General features: G+C 47.2%; 1 protein-coding gene across 1 annotated transcript in view; it reads left to right on the forward strand.

Moving 5' to 3' along the window:
- The window catches only part of FAM13A (family with sequence similarity 13 member A), an 89,400-nt gene that overhangs the window by 28,769 nt on the left and 43,664 nt on the right, over positions 1-16,967 (forward strand). Inside the window, exons 6-8 of the mRNA XM_015411409.1 lie at positions 5,640-5,826; positions 9,980-10,056; positions 10,742-10,784. Coding sequence (XP_015266895.1) covers positions 5,640-5,826; positions 9,980-10,056; positions 10,742-10,784 — 307 coding nt within the window. The remainder of the gene's footprint in view (positions 1-5,639; positions 5,827-9,979; positions 10,057-10,741; positions 10,785-16,967) is intronic.

The following is a 16,967-nucleotide window of genomic DNA, read 5'->3' on the forward strand; positions in this document are numbered from 1 at the left end:
GTCTGGTGTGAGGTTCAGCAGGGGCAGTTCCTCCTCTCTTTTTTCAGGGGAGGGCAAAATTTAGTTTCATCGGTTCCATCAGTCAGGTTTTGTGACGGTCTCTGTGCTTGCTTTGGTGCTCTGTTTGATGGACCTGCTGCGGGCTGCTGTTTGGCTAAGCTTTTGCAGGTTGTTTTTTTGGATTTTGGTGTTAAATTTGAATTTGTTTGTTTAATTGTCGTTATTGTAAACCGCCTTAGAGCTGAAATACTGACCACTGTGGCAATCTATAACAACAACAATACTTGGCATTTATATAGCTCTTTGAGTGTGCCGCATGACGGAGTGAGCTCCCGTCTCTAGTTCCAGCTCCTGCCAACCTAGCAGTTCAAAAGCAAGAAACTGCAAGTAGATAAATAGGTACCACTTTGGTGGGAAGGTAACAGCGTTCCGTGCGCCTTGGAGTTTAGTCATGCCGGCCACATGACCACGGAAATGTCTTCGGACAGCGCTGGCTCTTTGGCTTTGAAACGGAGATGAGCACCGCAACCCTAGAGTCAAATGCTGTTTTATTAAGTTTTTGTTACTTTGTTACTTTGTTTACAGTCTGCTTTTCTCAGTGATAACTCAAGGCAGATCCCCCAGCGTAGTTCAATTTATTCAATAGGAGGAGACACCTAATACGCAATGTAATAGGACTAGGATTACAGCAATATGAAACGACGCATAGAGCGTTAAACAGTGCAGAAAACGAAATTGCAAAAAACAAAGCAGTGAGAGCAACATAATACAGCAAAGAGATAATATATACTATATACAGCAGTACTGTTGAGTCGTGTTCCTTTTATACACGTGCCTTTCTGAACAATTCTGTTTTACATAGTTTATGGAATGGCAGAAGCATAGGACCATCTCAAGCAGGCCGTTCCTCAAGGGTGGGGACCCCGACAGTCTGCCATCTCCACCTGATCTATAACAGTGGAATGGACCCTTACCCCTGTCCTGCCATTTCACTGAGCAAAGTTTACTTATTAATTAATTAAAACATTGATACCCCACCTTTCCTTTTGGCTCAAGTTTGAAGCCCTCCTCCAGTTTGAGAATCCTCTCTCCAAATTAAGAGTTTCTTCCGCTGGACGAAGAGCCACTGAATCTGGAGGAAGGCTTGTTAGGCTGGAGGACAGCTGCCAGGAAGACGGTTGGATCCCCCCCCCCCCCCCCGCCAAAACAAAAACGGGCAGCGAGCACGGACTGTAATTCTGTATTCAAAACAAGGACTGCCCGTACAGATCAGCTGATTCAACATCGGTATCAATTTGCACGTGTGTCTCCAGTAACTGGAGGCCCGCTGTGTTAAATCCACCAAAAGTAACATTCCAGCCCTTGCAATTGTTCGGGGATTAGATGGCACAGTTGCATCCGGTTCCCTGCATTTCCGTGCCGGCAAGAGGGGATGGAAGAGGAGCTGCTGCTCAGGAGCAGAGCCCATGGTTTGGCACGTTAGACGGTCACAGTCTCAGTCCGTGGCATCTGCAGCCGAAAGGAGACCCCAGTAGCTGAGCTGGGAACCGGGTCTGATTTATAGGAAAGCTGCTGCTAACCGGAAGAGACAGTCCTTGGCTAGATAGACCAGTGTTCGGACTGGGTGCACGACAGCTTTATATTTTCCTTGGTACCACAAAGTAACGCCGTCACAAGGCCGAATAGTTGAAATGCTTAATTTTTTCCCCGTGTTGACAGGAGGACTATACCAACGATACAGAAAATAAAATGATTTTTTAAAAAGCGAATTAAAGGAGAAGGAAAGTTGATTGCCCCTTTGGGAAGGAGTGGTGGGTGGGTTCCAAACCCCCATATGTGTCTGAAATGGTGTTTCTCATTCTGGTCTCTGGGTGGTGACTGGGGCTTCCTGGGTAAGTAGGTCAGAGCCGGTCTGGCGGACGTGTTTGTTAGCATATAGCACTGCAGCGACGTTCTCTGCGCCTCCCCCTGCCACTGCCTTCTCGCTGAATCGCAGGCCTGCCCTTTTGCGGCTTCCTCACTTCGACCCTCAAGCCCCAGTTCTCTTACTGCCGGAGCCCACGTTTCAGTAAATGGCAAGACTGTCGGAATCCCCGATTCTGCAGATTTGCCCAGTTACTTAAAGTGGGGGAGTAACATGGCTTCAAAAACCATTGTGGAGAAGTGTGGTGAGTGTGCCTTTCGGAGAAGTTGATTCTTTAGCTTTGCAGCCTTTGATGAGCCCGACCAAACGGGTTCCAGCTCACGAAACTTCAACCATAATAAATAACCTTTTTATGTGTGTGTGTGGGGGGGCTGCACGGGAACACGGCTGCCCCTCTGGCGTAGATCTAAAGTGGAACCCATCACATGGCACCTCACGTTATGTCTCGAGTCTCTCATTTTGCTGGAGTCTGTTTTCCCTCTTACTGTCTGCATTAGGGATAACATATGAGAAACCCCTGTGTAAGTTAGCCTGTTACGTACCGTGTAATGAATCCCTGATTGACTTTATTCTCTGCTTTCAGCTATGATGTGCAGATAGATCCAGTTTTGCAGGAAGTCAGATTTGGATCCTCTCTTCAGGTCTTAGTAAATCTAGGGTCCTGGGCAAAAGTCCGGATGGGGCCCCTGAATCACTACCACGCCCCCCCCATGCACGACGGGGTCAAATAAGGAGAGGCCCTCATCCTGTGCAAGGTGGGAAGGAGCCCCAGTTACTATCGAAATCCCCAAGCCCCAGATAGAGCAGTTGCAAGCAGCAGTAGAGACCTGCTCTGCTTTTCTGCTCCCCCCCCTTCTTTGGGCAACCCCACCCCCCCCCCCCAAGCATAGGGCCCAGGGCAGCTGCCTCTGTTGCCTGCTGAATAAGGCCGCTGCTGTTTGTTTTGTCGTATATTTGTTATCGCTCAGTGTTTGATTTGTCTAATATTTTTCATATAAAATCAGACATGCATGAAAGCAGGATAGGAAGCTGTCCTTTGGAACTGACTTAGCAAATTACATGGTGTTCTGCCACAATCAACACCACCCGCTGGAGGCCACTGCTGCTGGGTCAGGTTGATGCGTTGCACATTTGAAGCTCAGCAAGGCTCACTTTGCAGGTTACTAAATTCCTGCACAGAAGGGCGTTTTTTCCCCTACTGTGGAAACTGATGTGGAACTTGTGGGTAAATTAATTGCATCTGATAGCCTTACACATCATGTTTTTGCATGGTGGTAACTGCAGGTAGCCTGTAAGACAGTCGGATGAAGCACTTTATGTGCTTATTCCTGTACTTTTTAAAACATTTTATTGCCTCGATGTTTAGGTGGAAAAGCAGCATATAAATGTTTTAAATAAAAATGAATAACACAAAAATAGAAAACTTGTGGCTGTTAGGTAGGGTGCTTTCACACACACTAAATAACGTACTTTCAGTCCACTTTCAGTGCACGTTGCACTGTATTTTACTGCGTGAAATGGCAAAATCCACTTGTAAACGGCTGCTGAAGTGGTTTGAAACTGTGTTATTTAGCATGTGTGAAAGCGCCCATAGTGTATGAATCAGCCCAGTGAAGATGGATGAACCCAAGAGGCTGGCACAGTGGCAGGTGACCAAAGGTTGAAAAATCCACGACAATGCGCTTCCTGTAGTGACAGTGAAGAGTGGATGAGGGCAGCCACCAGACGCTGTAGGGATGAGCACTTAATGTCTGGAGATACGCATTCTTCCCCTTTCTTTTCTTTCTTCTGCATGGGTTCTCCATTCCTGTCCTTTTTCAGAGCTAACCATGGTTTAGTGCCACTTCTGTGTTGATGTTGATATGGCATCCATGGTCCACTCCAACCACAGTTTGCAACCAGGGTTCGAAACATCTTTGCAGACAGGGTTGAAACTAATCATGGTTAGCATTAACCTTGGTTTCTCGTAATGCTGCACGCGGCCTGGTAGGGGGGATTCAGTTGTGAAAGGGAGACGGGGAGAGGGGAAGGAGTGTGCGAACCCTCAAGGTGCTCCCAGTCTCCTGACCGCAGAGAATGTTGTGTCTGCCCCGATTCAAGGTCTGCATCAATCAGGTTGTCACTGTTTCCATGTGATGATTGAACCTGGATAGAGGAAGGGGTGTGGGGGGGGGATGTATACACAAGGTGGGAGAAAGGACAGATCCTGCAGCATGATCCCTAGACCCTAGTTCATTTGCGTGGTGGTGTAATGTCTTGTTTAATGTTCATGTTTAATGTTTACTCTTTGTCTGTGTCTTGCCATCCCCAGAAAAATAAGTTTGGGACTAAAGAATTGTGATTACTTTCTCTCTCTCTCTCTCTCTCTCTCTCTGTGTGTGTGTGTGTAGAGAGAGAGAAAATAATCACAATTCTTTATATATGTATATATATAACAAGTCTGGCAAAACTTGGAGCTGTGCCCTGTTTTGCTTTCCAGTGTGCTGAAAACTAATTCTCTTTTAATTGCTGCTATAAGCAGAGCTTTTTGTCCTACAAAGTAATTCGCAGACATAACGGAAGACTTGACCCATACTTTCCCCTCCTGTTTGGGTGGCGGTGTTTGGCTCCTAGGCAGTTAGTAACCCAGAGGATTTGTGGCAAAGATTTTCCTTGATATTGTAGTTGATGAATTAGTCCATGCATATGCGGCGTCTGATTACATAATAGATTATGCGGTAAAGTAATAATAATCCATACAAATTAGAAACAAGCTTTGAGAGGGAAATTCCAGTCAAACAAATCCCCTTTTTTCCTGTTGTGCTAATGACAGACAAAAACACTAACCTGGCAATTTGTTTGAACAGAACAAACATATCTTTTTTTTTTTTAAGTGAAGTACATCCAGATGTTAAGTTTTCCTTTGTACACAAACATCTTCCGTCTAGTACTTACTTTTCCCATCCCTCTTCAAGGAGTTTAGGATGATGTCCCCAATTCTCAATTCCCAGTTTTATCCTCTCAACAACCCTGGGAGGTAGGTTAGGCAGAGAGAGAGAGAGCGCCTGGCCCAAGGTCATGGAGCAAGTATCGTGGTTGAACCTAGATTTCCCAGGACATAGCTTGATACTCTGACCACTGCATCACATTGAGTGTTCCTGATACCTCGTAAGATAGTTAATACCTGGCCATTGGGTTTCCAGAAGCTAAGATAGCCCATCATGCGTCGAGTTCCTTGCAGTCAATGTAACTGCTGGTGCTAATTTTATGGCAGTCTCATGCGCCCATTTCATTGATCTCGGAGCAAGTATCGTGTTTGAACCTAGATTTCCCAGGGCATAGCTTGATACTCTGACCACTACATCACATTGAGTGTTCCTGATACCTGGTAAGGTGGTTAATACCTGGTCATTGGGTTTCCAGAAGCTAAGATAGCCCATCATGCGTCGAGTTCCTTGCAGTCAATGTAACTGCTGGTGCTAATTTTATGGCAGTCTCATGCGCCCATTTCATTGATCTGTCCCCAGAGAAATTTTAACAGGTTGTCATCTGCCTTTAAATTACACTGCAGGTAGACTTGTAGCTACCTAAAGGTCAGTACCAGTAGAATACAGATTTATAATGCAAGTAAACTAGCTCTGAATCCAAGGAGGGCTTTCCCCCTCGAGGAACTCCTGACTTTGCTTTCACGAACTTGCTGAAACGGTCCATAACTCTGCAATTTCTTTCTACAAAGGGAGGTCGTCAATAAAGAGAACATTCCTTCTGGCTTCAGCAGCATCGAGGAATGTATGCTGACCGCGCAAGACGTTGAAAAATTGCAAGAGAGCAGCTCCGGGTACATTGGAGAAAGGAGCAAACCAAAGCGACAGAAATCCAGCACGAAACTTTCTGAGCTTAATGACAACCAGGATAGCCCTCTGGTAAGGAATCCAGAACATTCTCATCCCACCCTTCCTCAAGGCAGCATGCCTGATTCTCCCGTCCCCATGTTATCCTGAGAACCACCAAGTGAGCCAGGTGAGTGGAGACAGAGTGGCTCACTGGGGATTTGAACGTTGGTCTCTCAGATCTGAGAGTGGCACCCTAATCCGAACACCACTCTGGCTTGGCTAGTGTAGTTTCCAGATTTGTTCCTTGGAGACTTGGGAGGTAGCGCTCTTGGCCTCCATCTTGGGAGGGGATGTGGCTCAGTGGTAGAGCATCTGCTTGGCGCACAGGAGGCCCCAGGTTCAATCCCCAGCGTCTCCAGCTGAAAGGATCGGGTGGCAGGTGATGTGAAAGAGCGCCACTTGAGACCCTGGAGAGCCGTTGCCGGTCTGAGTAGACAGCTGGCCTAATTCAGTACAAAGCAGTTTCGTGTGTTCGGCTTCATGCCCCTGATCATGGCAAATGGCTGGTCTGAGTCACTGGCTAGCGGCAAAACCCAAAAAGTCACTGTAAGACAGCAGCAAATAGGATCACCCTATGACATTTGTCCCTTAGTGAACGATGGGCGTGGTGAAACTGTCACCCTGGTGGGATGCTGGCTGGTCAAGCCCCCTGGCCCACTAGGACTGAACCCTGGCCATTTAATTATTATTATTATTATCAGGGCTTTTTTTGTAGAAAAAGCCCAGCAGGAACTCATTAGCATAATGGGCCACACCCGATAGCAGAAACTCATTAGCATATTGGGCCACACCCCGGACAGCACCACGCATTAGCATATTAGGCCACACCCACATGTTACCAGAAGTGTGGCCATCCAGCCACACCAACCTTTTGCTTCTTATTCTGTTTACCTTGTTTGTTGTCAAAACCCAGGGCCTTTTTTTGTAGCAGGAACTCCTTTGCATGTTAGGCCACACACCCCTAATGTAGCCAATCCTAATGAGTTTCTGCTGTTGGGTGTGGCCTATTATGCTAATGAGTTCCTGCTGGGCGTGGCCAACTCAGGAGCCAGCCGGAATTCCATTCCTGTGCGTTCCTGCCCAAAAATAGCCCTGGTTATTATTACTACTACTATGCGCCATCTAGTCACAGCCGACTCACGGCAACCCTAGGACCATGGGGTTTTCAAGGCAAAAGATGAGCCGAGGTGGTTTGCCATTGCCTGCCTCTCCCTAGTGACCCTGGACTTCCTTGGTGGTCTCCCATCCAAGTACCAACCAGGGCCGACCCTGCTTAGCTTACAAGATCTGACGAGATTGGGTTATTCAGGGCTATTCAGGCCTGGGGCAGACTTAATTTTGAACCCTTCCATTGCACGGAGAGTTCTCTCTCGTCTCTTTTTCGGCATAGCTCCAATACCGTATTATATAACCCCGCAATGCCCTGCTCTGCAGTGGATTGTCCAAGCGAGTGCAGTTCCACCCCTCTTTTGTTCTCCAGGTAACAGCAGCTACTACCTCGTGCTGATACATGGCAAATTCTGTGGCTGTTTGTATCTGGCCCATCAGTGGGTAGGCTGTACTGTCATTCCTCCTCTGCTCTTCTTTTTAAAGTTTGTTTTTTAAAAAGAAATGCGGAGGCTTTTGATTGTCAGTGGTCCCTGATGCAGTGCCAGGGACAATGGCAGGTACAAAGAACCTAGGATGAGGAGGGAGGGAGAGCTGGAGACGGGTTGGGCAGTCAGTCCTGTGGCTATTTATAAGGCTAGAAAGATTCCAGTGTGGACAGTGAAGTACTCCTCACACGTGACAGTCCCCATGTCTGACAGCTTGAGGCAGCTTAATTGTGCGCTCTCTGAGGAAAAGGGAGACTGACTTGACCTACCGTGTTTGGCGATAATGTCACTTGCCTCAACTCGCGTCAGCGAATGGCAGGCATGGGAACAGTCAGAAGGCAGGCCAAAGCTCTCCAGCTTGTCAGTTCTTCACCGCGGCTTGCTCGAAATCCCTCTTTGACCTTCACAGCGGAAGCTGGCCATCCGTAGCAGCGAGGTGTGAACATTGCTGACACAACCTCAGGGTCTTCCTTCTGCAGGCTCAGGCATCACTGATGCCTCACGCTGCACAGAAACACATTTCTGCGCCTGCTGATGGATAGGATGCAGGGAGGGAACGGGGTTGGATGCAGTGCAGCACCGTTCATGGAACCCCACAAATTTTTGAACACCTGACTTTTTTTTTTTGGTCTGTGGGTTAACTGCTGGTAGAATGTTTCCTCTGGGTTTTTTTTTTCTTTTTCTTTTTGGTTAGGGTCAACAGTTGTATGTTCTAACACTCCCCCCCCCTTTATAAACAGGACAGTTGTAAGCTTAGCTTTTGTACCAAATGTTACGCTATTCAGATCTTGAGGCCCTGCTTATTTCCTAAGCCACTACACACATAAACTCCAGGGGACTTGCTTACGCCATGCAAATAAGAACTTCAGAGGAGGGCAGAAAGGATGAGAAGGTATCTGGTTATCGGGTTGCCAAACTGGAACTTGGGAAACCGGGTTCCTTGTGAACGTTTGGCTCTCGGGCAGCTCAAGAAAGAAACTTATTCTCTTGTCAGAGATAAGGAAACCTAAAGGGAGCGAAGGCTTACACTGAAGGGCTAAAGGAGGGAAAGGGTATTGGCCTACAAGGATCGTTTCTGGAAACTGTGTGAGAGTTGTGGGGTAGGAGAGGGATGAAATGAATAACTGACTTTCCAGGAGACTGAGGGGAAAGTTGGTGCAGCAGAAGATGCTGAGGCCTGTAGAAAGTTGTTGTTGGCGTGGCGTGGCGTGGCGTGGCGAGGAGAGGAGACTTTTGAGAAGGGTTACCTGTGAGGTTTTTGCATCATATCTACAAGTAGATTTGTATGTGGCAACCTTTGTGTTCACATTAACTTTTAGCTCCCCAACCCGCTCCCGTTAAAGAGCCAACCTTTCTCTTCTTTGGTGGGGCATTGTGGAAGCGGTCATTGCACCATGCTAGTGCCGCCCCGGACACGTTGCCATATATGCCCCTTTTATCTGTACTTCTGCCCTGATGCTGGGAAAGATTGAAGGTCAAAGAAGACGGGGACAGCAAAGTATGAGATGGTTAGACAGTGTCATCGATGCAACGAACATGAAATTGAGCCAACTTCAGAGGACGGCGGAAGACAGGAGGGCCTGGCGGGAGCTGGTCCATGGGGTCGAGAAGAGTCGGACTCGACTGTGCGACTGAACAACAACAACTGCCCTTTGTGTTGTTTGAGTTTCACTAAATCTATTGCAAAGCTTGCGTGCTGCGATATGCTTTTTTTTTCATGAGACAGAAAAACAAAAGTTTCCCCCCAAAAAACATTAAGATTTTCAAATTTATTTTATTTATTTATACATTCAGCTTATATACCGCCCTGACCCCGAAGTGTCTCTGGGCGGTTTACATACAAGTCTAAGACAAATCACAATCAATCAATAAAACGTTCAATTAAACAAACAGAGAAGTAAAAATAGAATACACCGTAATTGTCAACATACATAGTGCTTTTGATTTAAGCATCTACATTAAGAATATCTACAAAGGAAAAGGTAAATTATATTTTATCATACTGTTACTGTTAAAGACAGTAGGATATTAGTCTAATAGTGGCAGCAATGCTGTTTTCTTGATGCCTGTACTTGTCTATAGGTGCAGTAAATTGAGAGCTTTAAGCTCTGTTGGAATAACCACTTGTTAAACCAAATATTCCAGTGCTGTAGACCATTTTTCAATGAAATTAAAGCATGGAGAGTGTGGGTCATAATGTTATATTTGAGTTGATATTTTTTCCATCACAAATTGTTCCCAGATTTTACAATGCCATAATGTCAGAGCTGGCTTATTTTTCCAATTGAGTGCAATAGCTGTTTTCGCTGCCATCAGTAAAGTGAAGATTAGATCTTTTCTAATTTTAGGAATTGTAGGTTCAGGCCAGTAATTCAAGAACAGGACTTCAGGTGTGAAAGGAACACAGTAACCTGAGACTGAGCATATTTGATTCAGTACATCCACCCAAAATTGTCTAATTTTTGTGTATTGCCACCAGCAGTGTGCATACGTGCCTACCTCTCCACAATCTTTCCGACAAAGTCTAGATTGAGAAGACATCACATGTGAAATTTTAACAACGGTCTTGAATATTTGATGTTTTATAGATGATGGAAAGTTTTGGCTCTGTGAGGCCTCTGGACAGAAGAGGACAAGATGACATGGAGGTGCTTTCGGAAGACAGGTGACTTGCTTAGAAATCGCAAAATTATGGGGGGACGGGGCCAGTCATAAAACATTGAAGTAAAACATTGAGGAGTTCCTAGCCGAGCATCCTTCCGAGCAACAGCTATTTCTGAATAGGTGCTCTGTGAACACACAGACGTGACCCTTCCTGGACCCTTCTTAGTTAGTTAGTTAATTTATTTACGGTCAATGACCATATTCAGCCTTCTGGCTAAGATCAAGTATGGTATCCTGGACCCTTCTGAAGGAACATCCACTTCACTGAAGTGGAAGAAAACCCAGACTGGCTCTTTGCTTTGTGGGCATCAGAAAACTAATTGGTGGGTGCCCGGGAGCTCCTTGTTGGGGATCACTGGGCTCCGACAGTGTTTTAATATTTATTACTACACTGTTCCCCCTGTTAAATCCAAAACAAATGGTGATCTGGTGACCATATGTGCTTAGCTTTTTCTTGATGTTTGGCCTTTACATGTGTCAAAACATGTCCATTAATTTGCATGCTAATTTGCTGTTCACCTATGTAGAGGCATCTGTCTATATATATGAACTGTTAACTTCCACTTCAATGTATTTGAGGAAGTGTGCTTGCACACGAAACTCATGCCTTGAATAAAACTTTGTTGGTCTTAAAGGTGCCACTGGACTCGAACTTTGTTAATGCGAACTGTTTCTTTATCTTCTAGCAAGGACAACGAAAACGACAGTGACTTGTTAAGACAATCTCAGGTAAGTGCCGTTTTTTTAAAAAAAATTACTTCTTGTCCAAAGAACAAAACAAACAGAAGCAGACACTGAGTATAGCTAGGAAGACAGCCATAGACTTGAAACAAGTCCTTGAGAAGCATCGTGGTTCAGAGGCCAGATGGTTGAACTTGGGCCCTGGGAGATCTGGGTTCAAATCCAGGCAGTCCACATGACATGTGCTCTTGAATAGCTTTCTGCATGACCTTGGGCCGCTCACTTGCTCTCAGCCTACCCTACTTCCCAAAGTTGCTATGAAAGAAAAAACCAAAGGAGGAGAAGAGAACCGAGCATCACCCTGAACTCATTGGAGAAAAGGCAGGATAAAAATGTGATAAATAGATTGGGTTGGGGGAGCCAATGTATCTGCAAGGACCTTTGGAATTCTGAGAAAGAGTAGTCGGCACCATCAGAGAAATGGCTGTCAAAGGGCATGTCCAGTGCTGGGAGGTTCTGCAGATGTTGAGCAGTTCCAGGCCAAGGGTCCTCCTAGGGCAGAAGTGACTGGTTCCGAATGGGAGTTCCCCTACAGACACAAAGGCAGTGCTTCCTGGGGCTCTTCTGAAGTGTCTTCTGCAGCGAGGAGTTAGAGGAAAGCCAACGTCGGCTCATTGCATTGGTGGAGATGTTGTTTTAGTCCCTTTTCCAGATTGGGAAGAGGGGTGTGCTACGCGGCTACAGGGAGAAGTTTCCAAGTCCAGAGGCAAAAGAGTGTCTTCGTCTGTGGCCAAGTTGAGCCCATGCCTGGGATAAACTCAGTGGTTTGCTAGTCAGCCAGCTGGTAAGGAGGGGCCCAGAGCTCCCCCTCCCCCATTCCATTCAAGACCTTTTGGAATTTATCCCCAAGACTCAAAAAGCAAGGAGGCCTCAAGGAACACCTTGGCAGCTGCTGTGTCTCCCCAGGTGCCATGCCGGGGATCACTAAACTAGATAGATTGATGCTGAGAAACAACTGCATCCCAGAAAGAAAGCTCTTCTGATCAATTAAGTGGTAGTTTCTCTGTGTGGGATCTAGCATAGTGGCGATAACTGGCCAAAATGAAATATGCAACCTTTTAGAGCCCTGACCTGGACGGCCCAGGCTAGCCCGATCTCATCGGATCTCAAACACTAAGCAGAGTCAGTCCTGGTCAGTCCTTGGATGGGAGACCACCAACGAAGTCCAGGGTTGCTGCACAGAGTCTGCGGTCACACACACGAAATAATTCACTTTCAGTCCACCTTCGGTGCACTTTCCAGCTGGATTTTGCCAGTTCTCACAGTAAAAATCCAGTGTGAAAGTGGATTGAAAGTGAATTATTTCGTGTGTGTGACCGAAGCCATAGACAAGCGATGACAACCACCTCTGAACGTCTCTTGCCTTGAAGACCCTGTGGGGTTGCTGTAGGCCGGCTGCGACTTAATAACACTTTCCACCACCAACAGCCATTTAGAGTGTTTCAAAGAGCGTCACACCAGTGATCTTCATGCCACCCCTGTGAAGTAGTTTGGGATTCTTTATTCCCAAATAGCTGGGCCGGGGTGGGCTTGTTGAAAGCCACCTAGCAAGTTCATGCCAGCAGTGAAATTCAAACCGGTGATTTCCTGGTTGATGGCGCCAGCTTTTAGCCTCTGCGCTGCACTGGCAAAGTCTTCCGTTTTGGCTTCTTGTTGAGTTGTGTACAGAAGCTAATCCAGAGGCCCGTGTGATGAGCTCACTCGGCTTGAGTTCAGCTTGTGTTCCTTGTTCCAGGTTTGGTTGGGACGCCCCCCCCCCCCCCCCCCCGGAAATGACTGATTTTGTTTTTCTGTATATGGTTTCCCCCTCTAATCTTGGTGGATCCCCCCCCCCTTAATACTTTCTTCTGCGAACTGCAGCTTGTTCCCTTTGCTTTGGGTTTATAGGGATTAAGAGAGGGCCACTCACTGTACGTTTGGAATGAGAGGACTCCTTGTTCCTTGTCACTTCTGTTTTCGATTCCTTTTCTGATTGTTCCTCTCTTAGAGTGTTTACGGGAATCACTTTGAGTCTATAGTTCCCTAGAAAGCAAGGCCTCTCTGTGTGGATGGTGGTGGTAACGCCTTAGGAATTCAGCCCCTGCTCAAGGAAGACTGTACATTGGTAGAGGAAAAAAATTCACAGTGCCATGGAAAGGGAAAGTGGCTGTTTGATTTCTGCCTCATGTTTTGATCCAGAGAAGAATCAGCATGCCAGCTTACATAGCATAATAATAAAAATGCAGTATATTAAGGTGTGTTGGCTCCAAGCCCAGCAGTGGCCCAGACTTATCCTTCCACCTGTAAAGTCTATCCTGGCACCATTGCCGGTGCCTAGTTAGGAGGGGCCCTTCATGCCCTTCCGTTTTTCTGGTAAATAGGGTCTCTGGAGCCTTTTGTATTGGTCATGGTCATCATGGTATGTGTTTGTAAAGTGCCATCAAATCGCTTTCGCCTTCTGACAACCCTATGTTTCCAACACTTCGAAACGTCCTGTCGTTAGCAGCCGTTCTCAGGTCTTGCAGACGATGGGCCATCAAGGTCAGCCCCATCTGGGCAGCAGCTCTCCAAGGTCTCGGGCAGAGGTCTTTCACATCACCTCCTACCTGGTCCTTTAAAGTGGAGATGCTGGGGATTGGACCCGGGACCTTCTGCATACAAAGCAGGTGCTCTACCACTGAGCCACAGTCCCCCCCGCTGCTTGTGCTATGAGACCCTGAGCAAGGCAAGGGGAACAGGGTTTCTTAGATATCCTCTAGCCCTAAATAAGTAAAGGTAAAGGTTCCCTTGCTCGAAAGCCAGTCGAATCCGACTCTAGGGTTGCGGTACTCATCTCCGTTTCAAAGCCGAAGAGCCAGCGCTGTCCGAAGACGTTTCCGTGGTCATGTGGCCGGCATGACTAAACGCCAAGGCGCACGGAACGCTGTTACCTTCCCACCGAAGTGGTACCTATTTATCTACTTGCAATTTCTTGCTTTCGAACTGCTAGGTTGGCAGGAGCTGGAACTAGAGACGGGAGCTCACTCCGTCATGCAGCGCCCGGGTCTCTAGCCCTACTCCCCAAGTAAACAAGCAAAAATCTCTCGCCTAGGGAGGCAGCTTAGTGTTGATGTTCCTGGAAAGGCTCTGTGTCGTGCAGGCGCACCATGCAAATGGTATCTTTGTGGCCTCCCTGAGGCCCAGATGCACTCTGGTGCCACACGGGGGCTTCCCAAGGGGACTGGACCAGCACCAGTAAGGCGCTCTCGTGTTTCCGTGCACAATTTTTGGGAGACTTCCTCCTAATCTTTGCTGAAGCTGAAAAGGGTTGCACAAAATCCTCGCAATTTTCACTTAGTCTTCCCGCCGGATTCAGTGACGGGACAAAGCAGCCATTTTGCAAGGACGGAACACCGGATGAGGGTTTGAAGAATTAACTTGCAATTAATTTAAAATTCAGTCTGTGCTTTCACCACAGGAAAAGGCATAGAGTTTGCCCGGAGATCGCATTATCCGGGTATTAGAGGGTCATAAAAATGTTACATACTTTCCGGTTAATTTTACATTCTTCACTTTTCTAAGCCTGTTGCTTAGGGGAGCTTAGGAACATACGTTTTATAACAAACAGGGTGGGTTTTTTTCCTTTTTCTTCCCCCAAATGAGCAAATAAGAACAGGCTTCTTGGCCTTCAGATAATTTCCAGTGAGGATGGGGGAAACCGACAGACACCCAAATCCTGTTTCCACAGTGACCTATTAGTGCCTCCATTGGAAGGCCTCTGATGGCTATGAAGTGGGACTTCACTGACCTCTTTGTCTTCTTCTAAGGCTGCTGCTTCATCCTCTTCCGCCGCTCTTACTGGCCACTGAAACCCAGCCACTAAGCCCCTGTCCACCATTTTCTTCTGGGCTTCCTTATCCACCCAACCCTTCCTCTAATCCTTACTAGTTTCAGGAGGGTGGCCATGTTGGTCTGCGGTAGAAGAGCTCTATGTGAGTCCAGTAATGCCTTAGAGACCAACAATATTTGGGGGGGGGTATGAGCTTTTGAGAGCCGAATTTGATTCCCCAGTCCTCCCCATGCAGCCAGCTGGGTGACCTTGGGTCACTCACTGCTCTCTCGGCCCCACCTACCTCACAGGGTGTCATTTGTGGGGAGGGGGAAGGAGATTGTAAGCCACTCTGAAACTCTGAGTTAGGTGGGGTATAAATCCAACTCGTCCTCCTCTTCCTCTTCTTCCTTCTCCTCTTCCTTCTCCTCCCCCTCCTCCCTTTGTCAGATACAAGGCATAGAATTTGGCCAAAGGCACATGTACCCAATGACTGTGATAACTGGAATGTAATTTACTGGGACCTGTGCAGCATTGAAGTACGTGAAAGGGCTAGGTGATAGGTGGAGAAGGATGAAATGGACCGGGAGAGGTGAAAAGCAGACTTTCCCTTCTTCCCTTCCTGCTCTCCTCCTCACTTTGTCTCCTATGCCTCCCTCTCTGGGGAGGCTCTTCTGCCCACAAGTGCTGACGTCCCAGTGGGCCTGAGGAGCCAGCAGTGGAGGTGGGGAGCTGGTTGTGTAGTCCACACCTCTGGAGCTTAAGACACTCTTCAAGCATCCCAGTGGCGTAGTGGTTAGAGTGGTGGACCAAGATCCGAGAGACCCAGGTTTGTGTCCCCACCCGGCCATGGAAGGTGACCTTGGGCCAGTCATAACCTCTCAGCCTTGCAGGGTGGTTGTGCTAGTAAAATGCAGAACAATGTCAGCCCTTTTGGGTCCCCATTGGGGAGATAGGCATGTGTGAAGCGAAAGAAAAATAAAATAAGAAATGACATCCAGCCAACAGAGTAGGGGAGTAGGAGGTAACAGGCTTCCCTACTCTACCCTCCTTTCCCTGTCGGTAGTATGTTTATGCTGGCCTTGGTTAAGATCATAAGAGACGCCAATGTTGGATCAGGCCAAAGGCCCATCCAGTCCAACACTCTGTGTCACACAGTGGCCAGAAATACCAGGTGCCATCAGGAGGTCGACCAGTGGGGCCAGGACATTAGAAGCCCTCCCACTGTTGACCCCCCCCCCAAGCACCAAGAAGACAGAGCATCACTTGCCCCAGAGTCCCTATCTATACCTTGTGGTTAATAGCCACTGATGGACCTCTGCTCCATATGCTTATCTAATTCCCTTTTGAAGCCATCCATGCTTGTAGCCGCCACCACCTCCTGTGGCAGTGAATTCCATGTGTTAATCACTCTTTGGGTGAAGAAGTACTTCCTTTTATCCGTTCTAACCCGACCGCTCAGCAATTTCATTGAGTGCCCACAAGTTCTTGTATTGTGAGAAAAGGAGAAAAGTACCTCTTTCTCTGCCTGCTCTATCCCAGGCATAATCTTATAAACCTCAATCATGTCACCCCTCAGTCGTCGTTTCTCCAAGCTAAAGAGCCCTAAGCGCTTTAACCTTTCCTCATAGGGAAAGTGTTCCAACCTTTTTATCATTCGAGTTGCCCTTTTCTGCGCTTTTTCCAAAGCTATAATATCCTTTTTAAGGTGTGGTGACCAGAACTGCACACAGTATTCCAGATGAGGTCGCACCATTGATTTATATAGGGGCATTATGATATTGGCTGATCTGTTTTCAATACCCTTCCTAATAATCCCCAGCATAGCATTGGCCTTTTTTATTGCAGTCACACACTGTCTCGACATTTTCAGTGAGTTCCAGGGATGGTCCTTGCAGCCTAGAACTTGCATATGTGAACTAGCTGCAAGCCGTCGCCAGAGCGCTCTTTTCCAGCAAACTTAGATTACAGCCACTCGGGCTTTTCTGGCAGCTGTCTCCCCCCTGCCCCCTGCAAAGCTATCCCCATGCAGAGAGAGGCCATGTATGTTCCAATAGATTTACGATAGTGGTCTGATCTAAGCGGCATCTGGCAAGCCAAAGGGGGATTTCTTTTCAAAAAAATACATTTGCTAAAGCAGTGAGCCGCCCATGTATATTTAGAAGGTTCCTGCAAATTAACCGGTGCCTCCCTTGGGCCGGGGCTGCCATTATTCTTCAGGAGGCCTTATGGATTATTCATTGCATTAAGAACTGCATGAATGAGCAAGTAACCCGTGGAGTGTAACCAACAGTTGTGGAGAACGTCCAAAGACCCGCTTTTATCCATGAGATTCCCAATCACTCTATCTGCTTGGTGGTGCCAGAGAGGCGCTGCGTTTGCTA

This window comes from Gekko japonicus, unplaced genomic scaffold (genome assembly GCF_001447785.1).
Source record: "Gekko japonicus isolate JY-2015 unplaced genomic scaffold, Gekko_japonicus_V1.1 scaffold3037, whole genome shotgun sequence".
NCBI lineage: Eukaryota > Metazoa > Chordata > Lepidosauria > Squamata > Gekkonidae > Gekko > Gekko japonicus.